Below are 17,449 nucleotides of genomic sequence, written 5' to 3' on the forward strand. Positions count from 1 at the left end.
TGGGTTACAATTCCAGCCCGTGATTTCTGCTTCATCCACAGCTGGGAGAGATTTTGCTGAGATACATACTAGGCAGCTGCTCAGGACACTGCTGTTTTGTCTGTACCACCCCAAGCATGCCGTCTGCCTGCCTGTCTGCCTCCAGCTCTGCCTCTGCGATCCCCATATCAAGACGGTTGCTCTGCTATTCCCTGAGGTGGCCAGAATGCGTTCGGCAAGAACCAGCCTTTTTTTGGCACTTCTGCTGGGTCTCCTGAGGGATTTGCCACAGGGAGGGAGTGCCCATCTGTTTCAGCGTCCCCTGAGTCCTGTGGCTTCCAAGGAGGCCTGATGTTTCTCAGTGGACAAAGCCATCCAGGCAGCCTCATGAAAAGCTCCAGGGACACCAGTGGCTGCGTATGGGGCTGTACGCTGCCCTGGGTCTCCAGCCAGGTTTTCAGATTAATACACTCATGCCTCCATGACAAAACCATCAGTTCATCTCTCCTCCCTCCATGTTCTTCCCAAGCCATCCCCAGAATAAGCATTATTATATTTTTTTCTCCAAATCTCTTTCCTCCAGGCACCAGACAAGGTGTATTTGATAGCACTTTATCTCTGTCATGCATATGTCAGTGTCGGAAACTCTGGTTTAATAGGAGTCACATCACTGGCTTGAAGTTGGCTCTCTCGGGTCCTTTCCATGGAGAACATGTGTTTTGCCTCAGTCTATCTCTACTTTCCAACAAAAATTGACTCCTCCCTCCTCTGAGGAGGGGGCTGGGGTTAGCACAGAATCCCGGCGTGCAGAAGGGTTGTGTTGCCTGCTTTTAGCGCATCTCTCACTCTCTCTTCCTCTTCCTCAGAGAAGAGAATATTTTCTTGTGTGTGCATATGAGGGGTTTGATTTTCCTGTTCTTGGTCCATTGAGTATTACATCATGTATCGCATACATTGGTGCCCCTTCCACACGTGCTGCTTTGGATTTGGAAGTGGGAATGGGAGGGAGCCTCCCCAGAATCATGGAATCATAGAATATTCAGAGTTGGTAGGGACTCACCAGGATTATCGAGTCCAGCTCCAAGAATCCCACCATGTGCCTAAGAGTGGTGTCCAAATGCTCTGGCAGCCTTGGTGCCATGAGTGCCCTAGGGAGCCTGTTCTAGTGCCTGGCCACCCTCTGGGGAAGGAAACCTTTTCCTAATATCCAGCCTATACCTTCTCTGACACAGCTTCACACTGTTCCCTCAGGTTCTGTCACCAGAGGGAAGGTGGCAAGCATATGGACAAGCCTTGTCTCTTTGGAAAAGCTAAGAGGGAAACAGGGAAGAAAAAAAACTTAAGAGGGAAAAAAAAAAAAAAAGAATAAATATTTGTGAGGAGGGCGTTTAAGAGGAGAGAAAAACAAATCAAAGCTGGTGCCAGGCTGGAACCAGCAGCTAGTTGCCAGCACAGCAGGCTGAGAAGTTGTTGGTGGAAGCTCTCAGTGCCATGTTTGGGTTGCTTAAAAAAAAATACAGTGTCCCTCCCTTGTTATTCTGCCTCTGCTTTCCTCCCGGCCCCACAAGCAGGAGGAGGGACTCGGCTGCCAAACGCAGGCTTGTGTTTGCAGCAATGCCAAGGATGCAAAGCATGTCCTGCCCTGTCACACGCGTGTGTGCACACGCCTGTGCGCCCACGAGCACCGCGCTTGGGCAGCTCCGAGCCGGAGCGGACCTGCCAGGAGCGCTGTGGGTGCAGGGGCTCCCCACTCCGGGGAGGTGCCAGGGCATTGGCAACCATGGCACGGTCCTTTCTGCCGATGCGAGAGAAGGAGGTGGGAGGGCCGGGGATGGAGGAGAAAGGGAGGGTGGAAGGTTGTAACGCTTGGCTGGAAAAATTTTGAGGAATACAAAGGAGAGCGCGATGAAAAGGGGTGGCGGCGGAGAGGGGGAAGGAGGCTGTGAACTGGCTGCTGTGGAGGTGGAAGGAGATTTATGTTTGCCCAGTGGTTTGGTTGGGAGCAGGCTGGGAGGGTGTGGGGTGCCGCAGGCAGGGCTGGGGGTGCTGCGGGGAGTCTGACAGCCCCGGCAGCGAAGCAGCGGGGCTTTATTTTCTTCCTTTCTTTCCTCCTCCCTCCACTGGGCGCTCGGAGGAGAAGGCAAGACAAAAAGCTGAACCGGTGCCAAGAAGGAGCTGCAGCGACTCGAAAATGGCACTCTGCGCCACACTAATATTTCGAAGCTGGGCTGTGCTGGAGAGCAGGGAAACGTGTCAGGAATGAGAATGGCTGGGAGCGTGGGGCCACTGGCCGGGCTCAGGAGTGTCCTCCCTCCTCCCTGCTTCCCCTTCGCCTTTTAAATGTGACCCTTTTCTCCTGCAGCCTCCTGCCACCCCCAGTGATATTTAGGAGCTCTGGGAAAGGGAGGGGACCTTTGCTGGGGACTTGGGGTGTAAAGGGGCTCATCCCCTCCTTCCATTTCTGTATCAGGGAGGGTTTGTTTTTTGGTTTTTTTTTTTTTTTTTTTTTCTCCTAAGGAGGAAAATAAGACTCTCAGAGAGTTTTCTGATTGCTTCCCCGTTGCCCTTCCCCTCCTGGTCGCTTGTCCTCCTCCTGCTCTCATTGTACCCGTAAGGCTGCTGCTGTGGGTCTGTATCGTGATGCAAGGTTACTTGTAGGACACGAGTCTCTGCTGCAAGGTGCAGCGTTGCCTGCGTCGGTGTTTCCCTCCGTTTCTCATTTGCTGGGAGATGAGGCAACTTCCAAGCGGCTCCACGGCTCATCTCAGCGCCTGGCGGATGCAGTGGCGCTGTTTGGGTTGCAAAAGCCCCTTCCTGCAAAAACCTGTCTGGATGAAACAAGCAAGCAAGCAAACAAACAAACAAACAAACAAGCATGTTCAAGGGCTGAAACTGAATCAGTTCGTGATGTTGGTTCATTTGCAAAAAACGGGCTGGAGTTTTGTGGTGATTTCTGTCTGAAAGGGAAGGGTTTGCCCTGTGCTGATCCCCTTGTCCTTCCATTTGCAGGCAAGGAAAAAATACTTAAAAACCCAAACCAAACCAAACTAAACCACCTCTTTTTTTTAACAGAGTTTTGATGGGGTTTTTTTTAATATTTTAAAAATTATAACCTTGCAGTAGTTCAGTAATCGAAGTTAAATGCAAAGAAATTTTCCCCCCACTCCACAGATGTTCCTTTTTGGATCATTTTGGAATTTGTATTTGAAGTTTTAGGTTTCCATTACAGAAACTAGAGACTGGAGAAAGGGAAAACCCCAGTCTCTGGTTTTGAAAACAGGTCTAGATCCTGTTATAATAGCAGTTTTAGCCGTCACATAGTCAGCAGGTCAAGTTCAAGGAGACCTTTCTAAAGCACGGGCAGAGCCTCATTAGCTTGCTGCATCTCAGAAGCTTGTGGATTATTGGGTTGTTAGCTTGGCCCATTTTGTAGTCTCAGGCGTGGGATGATCCCTGTGACCTCTTTCTCACCTGAAAACCATGCCCTAGTACACATCCAAACCACTTCAAACCTCACCTTTGGTCTCAGACATGTAGACCTGGTTTGGGAGCACCTACCCCTGCCCAGGCAAGGCCTTTTGGAAATACTGTGATAAATAGGGGGGAGTTCAGGCAGACTTAAAGGTGTTGACTAGAATGCTCCCCTCACTCTCTTCTTCTCACAGCTCCTCACAGATCAATAGTCCTTCCTCTGTGGAGGATCAAATGCTCTGTCCCAAATTAACACTGTTGGGAGTGGCACTCATTTCTGAGGGGATGCCAGCAGGTTTTGTATGGAGTAGGATGACTACAGCAGCTGATCCCTTGCTCTTCCTCACCTCTCAGCTGTGCTTTGTACCCTGTATTTGCTGCAGTTCAACTTGGGCTTGCGCAGAGAAGGTGCTGCCATTTCTTCTTGCTCTTTTCCATTGTTGCAACTGCAGGGTGTGCAGTGCTTGGCCCAGGGAACCTTGGTTTCTTCTTCACCATGGAAATATCAACAAGAAATTTGGCCAAAGAACCTGGAGTGTGTTCTTGTACCTTCCACCCAATCCTCCCTGTTTTCTCTGAATAAAGGACATGAGTAAAACACACAGGTTTCTACAAACACATGTGCATGCTATTTGGTTTTTAGTTGTCTCTTTGGATGGCATGAGTTGAGCGTTTTAAATACCTTCCCCACCCAGGGCACACACCATGCAGACCTTGCCTGAATTTCATAGAATCACAGAATCCTAGCATGGTTTGGGTTGAAATGAACATCACAGTTGATGCAGTTCCACCCCCTGCCATGGGCAGGGACACCTGCTACTACACCAGATTGCTCCAAGCCCCATCCAGCCTGGGGCACTTCCAGGGATGGGGCAGCCACAGCTTCTCTGGGAAACCTGTGCCAGGGCCTCACCACCCTCACAGCCAAGAATTCCTTCCCAATATCTCACCTAACCCTGCCCTCTGGCAGTGGGAAGCCATTCCCTCTTGTCCTGTCACTTCATGTCCTTGCCGAAAGTCCCACTCCAGCTTTCCTGGAGCCTTTTTAGGTACGGGCAGATGCTCAAGATCTCCCTGGAATCCTCTCTCCTCCAGACTGAACAGTTCAGATGCTTCAGTCTTTTCTCACAGGTGAGATGTTCCAGAATTTTCCAGATGTTCTTGCTGACACTTTTGGCTGCAGCTACACCTGTTCCTCTGGGCAGAACCTCCTCTTTTTAACCTGAGATCTTTGAGGATGGGAATCTCAGGGATCTGTGGGATTCTAACCTGCAAGAGAAAGTGGCAGGAGTGGGGATTAAAACCTATCAACATGACCAGAGCAGACCCTGGTGTCTGTCCTGATCCACCACACACTGTTACAGACCATTGCTCATGGTCTTAGATATGGAGCCAGCTTGTGTTTACTACTGATTTAAACTTCTTCAGTTTTCAAGTACCTAGTTACCAAACAACAATTCCCAATAGATTCATAGAGAGAATCCCAAAGACATGGACAGGTATTAATGTGGATTGACAGCATCCATGTGTGCATGGTAACAAAATAGTGTTTGTTATTCAAGAGGGTGAACTGGGAGCAACAAATGAAGAGACCTTCGCAAACCTTGCTATTTCAGTAGGCAGACCTCTTTCATTTCTTGAAATCTTGACCATAGGGGGAGCTTGTGGATCTGGTCCATCTTGGGGCGAAAATTATGCTCTTGTACTTTCCAAATGCTCAAGTAAGCCATCTGGGCAGCTTGGTCATGCTTCCGAGGAGGGAAGGCTTTGACAAGACAGCTGTTTGGTTTTTGTCTTTATTTCTCCCAGTGTGAAAGAAGCGTCTTTGGATGTATTCTCCAGAAACATGATGTCTAATGTGTCTCAAGTTGCTTCCTTCAAATCCTTCATCCTTTTAGCACTTTATAATGAGAAACACTGTCTGCTTGGAGTTGTTATGAGGTGACTTGTGTTGGGAAGGGTTAATCTAAAGGGCTCTCCTGAGGCTGTCTTCCACTCCTTCTGCGCACACTTTCCCCACTCCCAGTCTTATATTTTTGGACCTGTAACCTCACATTTCTGTAATCTAAATGTGCAAATACTTCGCAGTCGTGGTCCAGTAGCTGGGTTAATCTCAGACCCCTGGAGTGGCAGATGGCTGATTTGTTGCTGATTCCAGTTATAGAGAATCGTGTCACCTATTATCTTTGCACAGGCTGATGCTTAAAAGGATGCCTTTGGCAAAATCAGTGAAAAGCAAAGCAAAGCAAACACTCTCTGATCATCATCACCACGGGTGAAAATGTAAAATATTTCACCTTTGTGTGAAGGGCTGGAGAGGTGGACAAAGAGGAGAGGAGGTGGGAGGGCAAGAAAGGGAGAGGAAGACCTCATTTTCATACCAGAAGTACTGAAATGCAGTGCAGAGTAGGTTTGCTGTAGTCACGATGTTGAATCACAAGCACTTACTTTATTTTAAATGGTTTTGCAATGTGGTAATCCTTGGCTTCAGCTCCCTACTTTAATTCTTATACAAAGCAGGTGGGTTGGCTTCTTGTGACACCTTCCTGCTCTCTCCACAAGCTTTTCTAACACAGGTTGTCAGAGGAATCCACGGCATCACTCCCTGAGGTCATGGCTCGTTGTGTGCCCCACAGCTGCTGGGGAAAGCTGTGGTGGCTCTTTGATGCCAACATGCTTACAAGGGATGCTTGGGAGGGGAAGCCTGCACATCTGTGTGGGGTAAGGGGAGGCTTGGGGGGCCTTACAAAACACCTTGGGAATGAGGGTGGACCCCATCACTGGGTGCTCAGGGGGCCCCAGCTGGCAAGCAGAGGTGGTCATACTGGAACATGTAAGGAAATCAAAAGGGCAGAGGAAAACTCTGGATGCTTGTGACCATTTTCTACACAGTCATCCCTACAATCAAGGTTTTCTTTTTTCTCTTTGCTCTGGGAAACACCACAGAGTCAGATGAAGAATTTGGGAAGAGAGTGTGGATTCGCTGTGCAGAGTCCAGTGACGAAATCTGTGAACAAGGTAAGAACAAGGGGATATGGCTGTGATGATTTTTGTTTCCTCCTTTTCCATTTCCAAACACAATTTTGCAATGTTGGATGCAAAATTTAGGTATGTGTACCACAGAAACTGATAGCCCAAGCACTAAACAAATGAGTCTAGAACGTTAATTTGGGTATCTTTTGATGCATGCCATTATGATGGTCTGGGTTTTAGAACAGTTTTTATTGTATCCAAATGATCTACGTGTGAATAATTGTTACCAACCTCCTGACACCAGGACCTAATTAGGAAGCCAGAGCCTTAAATAGGCCATTTGCATAGTGAGCTTCCATATGTCTCCTTGCACAATTTATTTGCTCCACTCCATTGAGATATAATGAGAATGAAACTCTTAGAACTGCTTTTGACTCTGAGGCTCCTCTCTTCATCTCCTCTGCAGTTATAGTCCCTATTAAGAAGATAATATCTGTTTCCAGAAAAAAAAAAAAGCTAAGGGACTGCTACTTTCAGTCCAGATTGCCCAAGCTTCTCTGTTTCCAAGTTTCCAATGGAAATGGAGTGAGAAATGCCAAAAAAACATGCAGACTAAGAAAAGTGGAATGCTGTCAAAGAAAGCAGAAAGTTTGGGGCAGGATGATCTTGAAGGAATATTACCTATCTTATCTACCTCATAACCCCACTGAAAGCTGATGCTGTTGTATTTCAGTCAATGTATAGATGCAAAGTTAGGATTTCAGTGGATAGAAGCAATTTGAAGAGACCTGTATTGGTTCTGTTTGCCTTTCTTCCTGCTAGGATGTGAGGAAGGGGGAAAAGTTGGTGCAAAGTGGTCTGGGTTTCGTCGTAGTTTTGAATATTTATCTCAGTCTGTACCTACATCCTCCCTGGGACTCCTTGTCCATGTTTAAATGCAGGGTATGTTCTTCAAGTATACTTTCAGAATATATCCTTTATTTCCAAACACCTCCTGCATGCATGACTCCATCTTACACTTCATGTATCCTGCTTGATTCTTTTACTCTCATCATTCAGAAGTCAGCAAAACTTAAATGTATGATTAAGTGCCATTTTCTATCAGGATAAACTTTAAAAAATTCTTAAGGTTTGGGGTTTTTTTTCACCCCTAAATCTGGATCTTTTTTAGTTTCCCAGTGAAAGACAACTCTCCTTGCAATGATTTTGTTTATGATCATTCATGTTCTCTTCCAGGAATTGTCATTGCCTTCCAGAAGGGAGGTTAGTGCTAGTCCCCTCGCAATGATAATTATAATTAGACCTGTCAGCCTTCACACAGTCTACGCTTATCACTTGCATTTAGGAGGATTTTTCCTGAAGCCTATTACCAGTTCTGCTTCTTAGGGAAAAATAGTCATGATTTTTTCTGCTAATCTTTGATGGCTCTCAGCTTTGAAAGCATGGAGAGGAGCAAAATGACTGCCAGTTACAGTTAAAGAAACTGTCTGTTGGTCCTGGTATAGAGCTCTGGAAAGCCAAAGAGTGGGCGGATAGTCTGGGAAATGCTGGGGGGTTTAATTTGGTTGTGACAACCCTTCAGGTGTGCTGGAGACACAAAACAGTGAATTTCCCAATGGTAATGCTCACAGAAACTACCTCTGCAGGCCTGCTAGACACGGGCTTCAGGTGGCAGGTGGCTGTTGGCACTGGTGCCTTCTCTCCTGCTGTTTTGGGCAGCGATCCCTGCCTGTGTTGAGAGGCTTGGAAGCAGGATGGCCAGAGAAGTGGCTGCAGTTGCTGCTGGAGGCAATGTCTGGCATCACATGGACCAGTTGCCACCAGTACAGCGGTGACCAGCTGGCCCAAGTTGTGGTGTTGAGTAGGATGTGGTTCAGTATTTTATTCGTCCCAGGATGTTTGAAAATTGTCCCCCCTGGTAGGAAACACATTGACCCATTTATTAGATTTCCCCCCATTTTCACTCCATAATAACCCCCCTTTCTTATGTTTTTTGTTTTTACTAACATGAAGACAAAAAGGTGTAAGTTTTACCATGTCATTAGACTAAATGAGTTATGTATCTTTAAGTCCCTCCTGTGCTATTACCATGCTTTTTGTAATGTACTCAGAGATTTGGGCTGTCTTGATTTTGGCGGAATCTGTGGATGATCAGCACTTTATAGCTTTTATAGCAGAGGAGATGGAGGAAGATTGGGAACTCTTATGTTCTCTTCAGTTTTATATTTACAGTGCACAGGGATATGATTTGCCTTTGTTTTATTTAAATTCACTGGGAACTAGAGATTTATTTATCAGGTGTCATTCTGTGAAGGATGATAAATGCCATAAAGAGAAGACTTCATCTATTATACAAACAGATTTGAAGGCTTTGCTATTGCATTCCTCTGCCTGTTGAATGGACTAAAAATGCTGTTGGCTCAGCAGAGACAGAGTGATACTTAGCAATAGCATCTTATGACCTTTTGATCAGCTGAGATCTCAGGCCATATTAGTGGACAGATTATGATGTGATGGAAAGAAGGCCAGGAATAGCCGTTTTATCATGAGATCCTTTCTGTGAATATCCTTCTTGGATGTATTCAGGTGGTTGATCACTAGGGCTAGGGCAATCACTTGGAAACAGGGGAGAGAAATGCTGGTACAGGCAATCCAAATACACTCAGGTTTGTCAAATGCAGCTGGATATTACAGCTAATAGTTTCTTTCTAATATTCTCCTACCCTCCTGTTTCTATCAAGGCTGTGGGTGACCTTGCAATTTTTTTCTATCTCTAATAACCCCATTTTGGCGGAAAGAGCAACAAAAAATGAACCTTGAGTCCTTGGACCACAGGGAAGCTGCAGTCCCCGAATCAAAGGAATGCACATGGTGAATATGGATATCTGACTGTGAAGGGAAACTCACATGAAAATGTCTCTGTCATTTTAGAGATAATAACAGTAGTACTTAAACCTATTTCAACCCTTCCTAGGAAAAAGAAATAATGCAGGCTTCAAAAAATGCACCACCCTGATAGTATTTCTCATTTTACAGGGCCAAACAGAGAAAAGAACGACTTTTACATTATCTTACCTGCCTGCCTGTGCAGAATTACTCCTTAAACTTTGCTCTAGCTTTGAATTAGCCTCCTTTTCATCTTAATGGTCAAGAGGAATCTGCAGCCTCCTTGAAAATCAGACGTAAAGAATTGCTCGTTCACTGCTGACTCTGTACATCAATAGCAGTTGTGCCAAAGCTTGACCCAGGTGCTGTGGTCACTTTTGGAAGGAAAAGGGACAGACATGTTTGTGGAATGCCTCTGGGTCTGTCTGAGCATAATCACATGCCCAGGCAGCCCATGCTAGTTGTGGACTAGGCAGCATCACCCTGCACATGGTTAGCACAGAGGTGTCCGAGTTGCACACATTTTGCTTCCACCCAAAGCCAAACAAGCTCCTCGTTTCTCTGTCAGGAACAGGAAAGGCTGGCAGTGTGAGAATCCCAAACTGTCAGTGTAGTGGGGATGCTGATGCACCAGGTCTGGAGAACAATAGCCACCGCAGCCCTGTGGAAACTCTTTGAAAGTAAGGAGGTTATGGAGGTGGGAGAAGCGCACAGCAGGACACCGTCTCCTCTCATCTCCCCCAGCCTCTTCAATCAGGTGCCTGCTGGGCTTCCCACTCCTCCTGCCTTTTGCACTACATCACAGGATCATAAGGCATTATATTCTGCTGGCATGAAGGATTCTGCCATCCTCCTGGCGTTATAGCTTCCTGAGACAGGAAACCACCGTGGAATGTCGAAGCTGTGAGCCCACATGGTGCCTTTAGCTGCTTCTGCCAGGGCCACAAAGGTGTCCAAATGGGAGCTGGGCAGTAGCACCAACTCCTGACACAGGTCTGCACCATCTTTTCCTTGGGAAAAACCACAAAAGGTGCTCGGCAGCCTTGGTGCTGTGCACAAAGAAAGTGCCATTGCTGAAATACAGCCAGCTCACCAGGATAAGGAGCTCCCTCCCCAGAGCCATCTGCAAACCATGAGTAGGTTGCTGCACAGTGATTGTTAGAAGTGTCATGAGCTAAACCATTCAAAGGGATGTGTTCCTCTGAACAGCTCCCATATCAGAGTAAGAGTTTCTCGTGTCAGCTTTGAAACCTTTTCACTGAGAAGGTTTTGTGGTGTGTGTGTAGTGAAGAGAGTGTAGGCATGAGATATTTCCTCTGCCTCCCTGCTCTGCCTTGAGTCCCTGTGGGGTGGTGGAGGGTGCCAAGATTTGGGTGACACAGGTTTGGGATTGCATTAATCCTGCTCTACTTTCTGCCAGATGGCCCTGCCTTGATAAAATCAATTCTTCTTGAAGTAAAGATCTTGCATTCAACTTCTTGTAGCTCAGAGAAATCCATGAAAACAGACTTGCTCTGCCTTTCTCAGGCCAGGACAGAAAGTTGCTATGGGACATCTAATGGCATCCCAGTTGTCATGCTTTAACGCAATCAGGCCCCTCGTAGCCCCTCACTCACTCCCCCACCAGCACGATCAGGGAGAGAACTGGAAGGGTTAAAGCTGGAAAACTCATGGGTTGAGATAAAGGCAGTTTAATAGGGAAAGCAGAAGCCTTGCACACAAGCAAACCAAAGCAAGGCGTTAATTCCCTGCTTTCCATGGGCAGGCAGGTGTTCAGCCATCTCTGGAGAGCCAGAACCCATCACATGTAACAGTGGCTTGGGAAGACGAATGCCATCACTCCAAACATCCACCCTTCCTCCTTCTTTCCCCCACTTTATTCACCGAGCATGATGTCACATGGTCTGGAACATCCCTTTGGTCACTTGGGGTCACCTGTCCTGGCTGTGTCTCCTCCCAGCCTCCCAACCTCCCACAGCCCCTCCCCCGCCTGGCAGTTCAAGAACCAGGAAAGGCCTTGGCTCTGTGCAAGCCCTGCCCAGCAGTAACAAAAACATCTCTGTGTTATCAACCCTGTGCTCAGCACAAACCCAAAACACAGCCCTGTACCAACCTCTGGGAAGAAAATGAACCCTGCCCCAGACAAAACCATCACACCAATGTAGCATAGTTAGAGCATATGGCAAGTACTTGATGTGGGGTGCTTTTTGGGGGTAAGCAATTTAAAGTAGCAAACTTTGAAAATGTAGTATCAGGCAGACGTCAGTGATGTGCAATCAGATAAGGAGGACAGTGATTTTTTTATGAAGTTCATCTGTCCACGCAGAACTTTTTTTTTCACTTTAAACACACCACATCTGGTTCCTTGCAAATATTCTTAGATTGCAGACAGCAGTAAACACGCCTCCTCTTGAGTAAGAGTGATTTCATGAACCAGCAAAAGGATTATTGTCATAACCAAATTTACAGCCATACAATTCCCTTCTCCTGGCTGTAAAGAAGTAATCTTGATCAGGAAAAGAAATATGTCATAACAATAACTTAAGCAAGCTGAACAGTCTCTGGGAACATTCACGGGAACGTAACTGGGTATACTCAAGGTACTAAACCAGTTCTCAGCACACTTTTGGTCCAACTAGCAAGCTCCTAAATCATTCTTAAGCATGGATCAGTGTTCATCCCTGAGAGCTGTTTGCACTTAGCTGCTGTGTTAGGAAAGTTAAGAAGCTGTTGTGAGCAGAGGTACAAACCTCTCTGTGCCAGTTGGCCTCCATGCCTGGGAATATTTCTGGGCACATTTGATTACTACTGGCTGAAGAGGCTCAGGCCCAACTGAGAAACTGGACTCCTTCACTCTAAACTCCATTTGTCAGCAGTGGGAGAGCAGAGCCACCATCAGAGGCTGATTCAGCCTCCCTTGATCCTGACCTGTCCAAACTGTAGACAGTTGCTAAGGCAGCTAAGCCTGCAGGGTTTAACATGCTGAGAGCAGAGGAAAGACTATATTATCTCCCAAAAGGCAACATATAGTACAGGTACATTTACTGCATATTTACTAGTCACCTCCCCAGCCTCTTCAAGCTCAAGTAAAAAGATTATTAGTCATTGAGGTGTTCTTTCCTGGAACAGGGAGCGTCACCCATTATTTTAAATTTTTTCCTCACTTGCCATGGGGAAATTCCTTTTTCAGGAGTTTCATCCACAAGACAGGTGTTCTGTATAATTTGCATTCAACAGTTTGGTCCTTGATAGTTAAATGTGTCCCTAGGAGGCAATTGTAGACTTACACGTAATAAAGCAGCTCATGGAAGGATACAGCATTATGTCTTTCAAACGTAAGCAAAGCCTTTGTTAGATATAGAAAGTTTTATTTTGGGTTCACCCAATCAAAATATATTTACACACATCTATAGATACAGGTATCTATTTTTTCTCACAGAGTTAAAACCTCATTGAAAAGAAATAACTCTGGCTCAGCTCCTGCAACCACAGTGTAATGTTTCATTATCTTTTCTTTCACTGAAATCTTCTCATGCACAAGGTATCTGATTTAATACTTGTTTAAACATATCAAACAAAACATTTTCCCATCAAGAATACCTCAAGTGTTTGGTCACAGTGCGGATGAAGTTATTGATTGGATTTGGCACATATTTGGAAACATGACCTTAATCTGCAGGTTCCAGGGAAAAAGGTATTTTCCCCAGGTGCTGCATAAGTCAGATAAGTAAATCATATTTTTGACATGTTAAAGATGTTCCATTTTAGACAAAGAAAGTGATATCCCAGTTGTGTCACTGAAACTCAATGTCCTGTGTTGCTTGTTAACAGCTGCACATTTGTTGTTTCAGTGTCCCAGTTTGCTCTCAAGTGAAAATGAACTGCTACATACCAAATAATCAATAGTTCTGCCAGCTCTGGAAATACAATATTGCTATTAATATTGATCCACACAACAGAAATCAAGGCATCAAAGTTTTCAGGCATTACTTGCCAGCACCCTGCGTTTTGCCTGCAGAGTAACTGCTTGAAAATCGCTGTTCCCTAGGGACCAATGTTTTGTTCTCACCCTCATTCCCTGTGTCATAACGAGCACAAATATAAACACAAGGGGATCAGGGCACAGGTGACCAGCAGATAGGGTGCATATAGATTTATTTCAGCCTTCTGTGGTTTCTGGGTGCAGCAAACTAGATGCAAAGGGCACAGTAAAAACAATCTGCATCAGCCGCAGTATCCGTCTCTAAGGGCGCAGCACACAGCCTGGCCAGCCAAAATAATCAGTGTCCTGGAACTTGGGACCCTTTCTAGCGCCTAAAGGGGCTCCAGGAGAGCTGCAGAGGGACTTGGGACAAGGGATGGAGAGACAAGACATAGGGAATGCCTTCTCACTGCCAGAGGGCAGGGTTAGATGGGATATTGGGAAGGAATTCCTGGCTGTGAGAGGTGAGGCCCTGGCACAGGTTTCCCAGAGAAGCTGTGGCTGCCCCATCCCTGGAAGTGTTCCCAGGCTTGGAACACCCTGGTCTAGTGAGAGTTGTCCCTGCCCATGGCAGAGAGGCTGGACTAAACTATCTTTAAGGTCGCTTTCAACTCAATCCATTCTGTGGTGCTATGGGAAGGGTGAGATGGTCCATGGATGGATGTCCTGAGGCCTCTGGCAGCCTTCTCCAAGCAGCAGGAGCACCACCAGCAGTGAGAGTTCATATGGTTTGCTTGCAGAGGTGATTTCAGGCTCAAGTTCTCAGGTGGGAATAAAATAGGTCCTGCAACATTGAGTATTGCTGGCAGCATCAAGAGCATCTGTTCCTTGTTCACCTGCCCCCTCCAAGCTGCCAGCAATACCCAGTGTGGTGCTCCCCATTCTCACGTGTGTTCACACACACCTCTGTGAGTTTGCTGGGTTTTGTCATATCTGTAATGACTTTGCAATGAAGCTGTGAATGAAAGTTTGGCAGATGGGTTTTACAATTGTCAGCCTTCCCAGAAGCAGCCCAGAATTTCATTAACTAAGGTGTAGGCATGATTTCTTATAAGCTCTTTTCAGATTTTATTGGATCCAGATAAATTAAATCAGTATTTTATCTAGGTGCCACCAAAATTAGTTGTCACTGATGTCTTCATAAAGGAATACTATAGTTCTAGTCCCTTATGTTTGAGCAGCAGGTGCACTAGATGATGCTCCCATTTCTTTAATAAGTGCCTGTAGTTCAATAAGAATGATGAGAAGTAAGAAACCTGGATATGAATAGAGCACATCCTTGGTGAGGATAAGTGGGTGAAGTAAGAAATTTGAGAGGGAATGGTCACACCATGACACCATGGCTGTGTAAAGGTACAGGACATTGGTGGAAGGGTAAAAGCAGGAGCCTCAGATGGCTGGAAGGAGTCCATGAGAGGCCCTGACAGGGTAAGGGAGGAAAAAAAACTCTTTCCTTTCACACAACTTAGGAAAAGGCCATCAGGAGAAATTGTACCCTCTGGAATGCCTTGCTCCTCTCCTCGAGATGGTGGCCTGATCATGATTCAGTGTCATCATGACCTGCTGTGTTACCAGTTTAGTTCTCTCTTCTAGGTGACCTTTACCCACATTGTTCCGTGGCTCCCAAGGAGCAAATTTATCAGCCTTATCCTTCATCAGAGAACTTCAGCCTATCTCCTGCATGAAAAGCCATTTAGCACCTGTGAGATGAAGCTCAAGACAACATCTTGGAAAGTCTGCATGAGGAATGAGATTTGTGTTATCTCTTACTGGGAGCAATCAAGGTCAGGATTGAGGAGCAGTCAGAGTTGCAGGGAAAATGAAAGCAAGGCTCTTTATCTACTGGCAATCCCTATGACCCGACTCCATATCAAAGATTACATTTCTACACTCTTTCTGAGACAAGAAACTAAAATTCAGACACTCAGTCAGGAGCAGGTATGACTTAGGGTTGCTACTTTTCAAGAACGTGGAGGTAGGGCTGAATTTGTCATCAGCTGTAGCTGTGTAGTGTCAGCAAAAAGGGGTGATGCCATGGTTGCAAGGTTTCAAAACATTTCTCCCCACACTAATATCACCTCTTCTTTGTACAGCCTCAGCAGCTTACTTCAACTGCAACTGAAACCACAGGTTATGTCATTATATTGTTTTGCTCCCTTTGGATGGTGAACGTATGGCCATTTCTGTCCTTATCTCCTTTTTAAGATAAAATCCCCCAAAATGCCATCATTGAAGTTCAGAGGTCATTGGTGACTTTAAAATCCTCTCCAATAGCCTTGGATCAAACCCAAATGAAATAAAATTCCACGAGACAGTCAAGGGGTCAAGACACCAAAATAATGTGTCCAAGGCAAGCAGCTTGCTGGTTTCAGAGTGTTTCTGGCAGCCATCTGCTCATTTGAATTTGAGGATGTGACGCTTTTAGAAGTCAGAGAAAAAAAGCACACACTCAGGCCCACAGTCTTCAGATATTTTACTTGATAACAGGATTCGCTTTTTTTTGTGCCCATTTTCTTGCAACTTCAAGGATGTCCTGTTTTGCAATCATACTGTCAGCAGGTGTTTTCAGTGCTGAAATACCATGATGTGTAATTCTCCAGCTAAATATATATATATATATATATATCTTTTTGAAACCTAGAAACATTTTCTCTTCCCTCCTCTTCATGAATGAGCAATAGAACAGACTGTGTTACTAAAACTCAATAGTCACTCATTTATTTACATGGTTAGTGATTGTCCGTTGTTAGCTAAAAAGACACAGTTTTTATCATTCTACTCCTATTTCAACTCTGTGGTCTCAGCCTTGTCCTGTGTAAAAAAGAAAATGATCCTTTTATGGATGGCGTTAACTGAGACACCAGCAACAAAACCACACTTAAGAGCTAAATTCCCCTTTTATTCTCAAAGGTGATCAGGATCAAAGCACCAAGAGTCCAGAGCTGAAGAGAGAAACTTGAACTCCTGGTGTATCCTTCCTGTGAACAAATAAAGACGTTATAGATTCCCTTGCTGCCAATGTGACCCTTTTAATCAGCAGTATGGCCACAATTACGAAGATGATATTGTGGCAGTCCATAAAATCCCTGTCATGACCAGAGCATATAAAGCAAATATATTATTGTTCTTGGCCCAAAGTGCGTGTGACAATAAAAGGTGAAGGTGGGAGTTGAAGAACCCTGCAGAGGCAGACAGGAGTGGGAAAAGATTCTGCAGAGCCCATTGCTACAGCCAGCTGTGGCCAGCTGTTGCTAGCGTTGGGTGCATCTCACTGGGAGAGGTTTGCAACAGGGCTGTGGACAAGGCTGGTGTAATGAGAGCCTTTTCCTTGCAGGAGTGACAGCCTTGGGGAGGAGATGAAGGTGTAAGAGCAGAAGATGTTTACTCTCTTACTTGGCACTTGCTTAGGGAAAACATTCTTTCTCGATTTAAAAAAAAAACAAACCCCAAAACTAAAGTGAATAAGGCATTCATAAACTAATGAAAGCTTCATTTTCATCTGTTATAATGGACTTCATTAAATTCTGGACATTCACCACATCACAATGTTTATCTGCAAAGCAGTATGTCCCCACGCCTGCTGAAAAGGAACAGCCGGAGCACCTGAGCAAATTCAACCCACTTCTAGCACTTGGTGTCAGGATTTTAATGGCACACACATCACCTTGTTTTTTTTGTACAGCTTCATTTTGCTTTGTGTGACAATACTTAGTTTTGATGCCATGCTTTTCACGCAAAAATTTCAGCATCTCGGTAAGCAGGGCATAACATTATTCCTGTTTCAGAAAACAGAAAAAAAACCTGTGAGGTGATTCAGTTGTGGCCACAGAGCGGAGTAGACCTCAATTTTCTAAATCCTATCCCAGGAGTACATTGCGTCTCCAACAGGAAGATTTAACCCTGAGTAGACAGTGTCACATGGGATGTGAATCAAAGGCTTGCACCAAACTGTGATGAAGAGAATGGACATCTCCCCTTTGGCTTCTTGTGGTACTAGGTTGCTCATCTCCAGACTCTTTTGCAGGGTCAAGAATCCTGAAGTGGTAACTGGAAGGAAAAATATTCAGATTGGTAGGCAAAGGAAATAACATGAGTCTGCCTGTGTTTTCTTTCCATTTTTGTCGCTGGCCATTGTCTTTCTGACTTTTCTAGTGGGAT

The 17,449-nt window shown here is 45.5% G+C and overlaps 1 protein-coding gene across 3 annotated transcripts in view; it reads left to right on the top strand.

Moving 5' to 3' along the window:
- The window catches only part of SETBP1 (SET binding protein 1), a 270,177-nt gene that overhangs the window by 117,932 nt on the left and 134,796 nt on the right, over positions 1 to 17,449 (top strand). For all 3 annotated transcript variants that reach the window (XM_039566804.1, XM_039566805.1, XM_039566806.1), the window contains one exon: positions 6,397 to 6,468. In XM_039566804.1, the coding sequence (XP_039422738.1) occupies positions 6,397 to 6,468 (72 nt within the window). The remainder of the gene's footprint in view (positions 1 to 6,396; positions 6,469 to 17,449) is intronic.

This window comes from Corvus cornix, chromosome Z (genome assembly GCF_000738735.6).
Source record: "Corvus cornix cornix isolate S_Up_H32 chromosome Z, ASM73873v5, whole genome shotgun sequence".
NCBI lineage: Eukaryota > Metazoa > Chordata > Aves > Passeriformes > Corvidae > Corvus > Corvus cornix.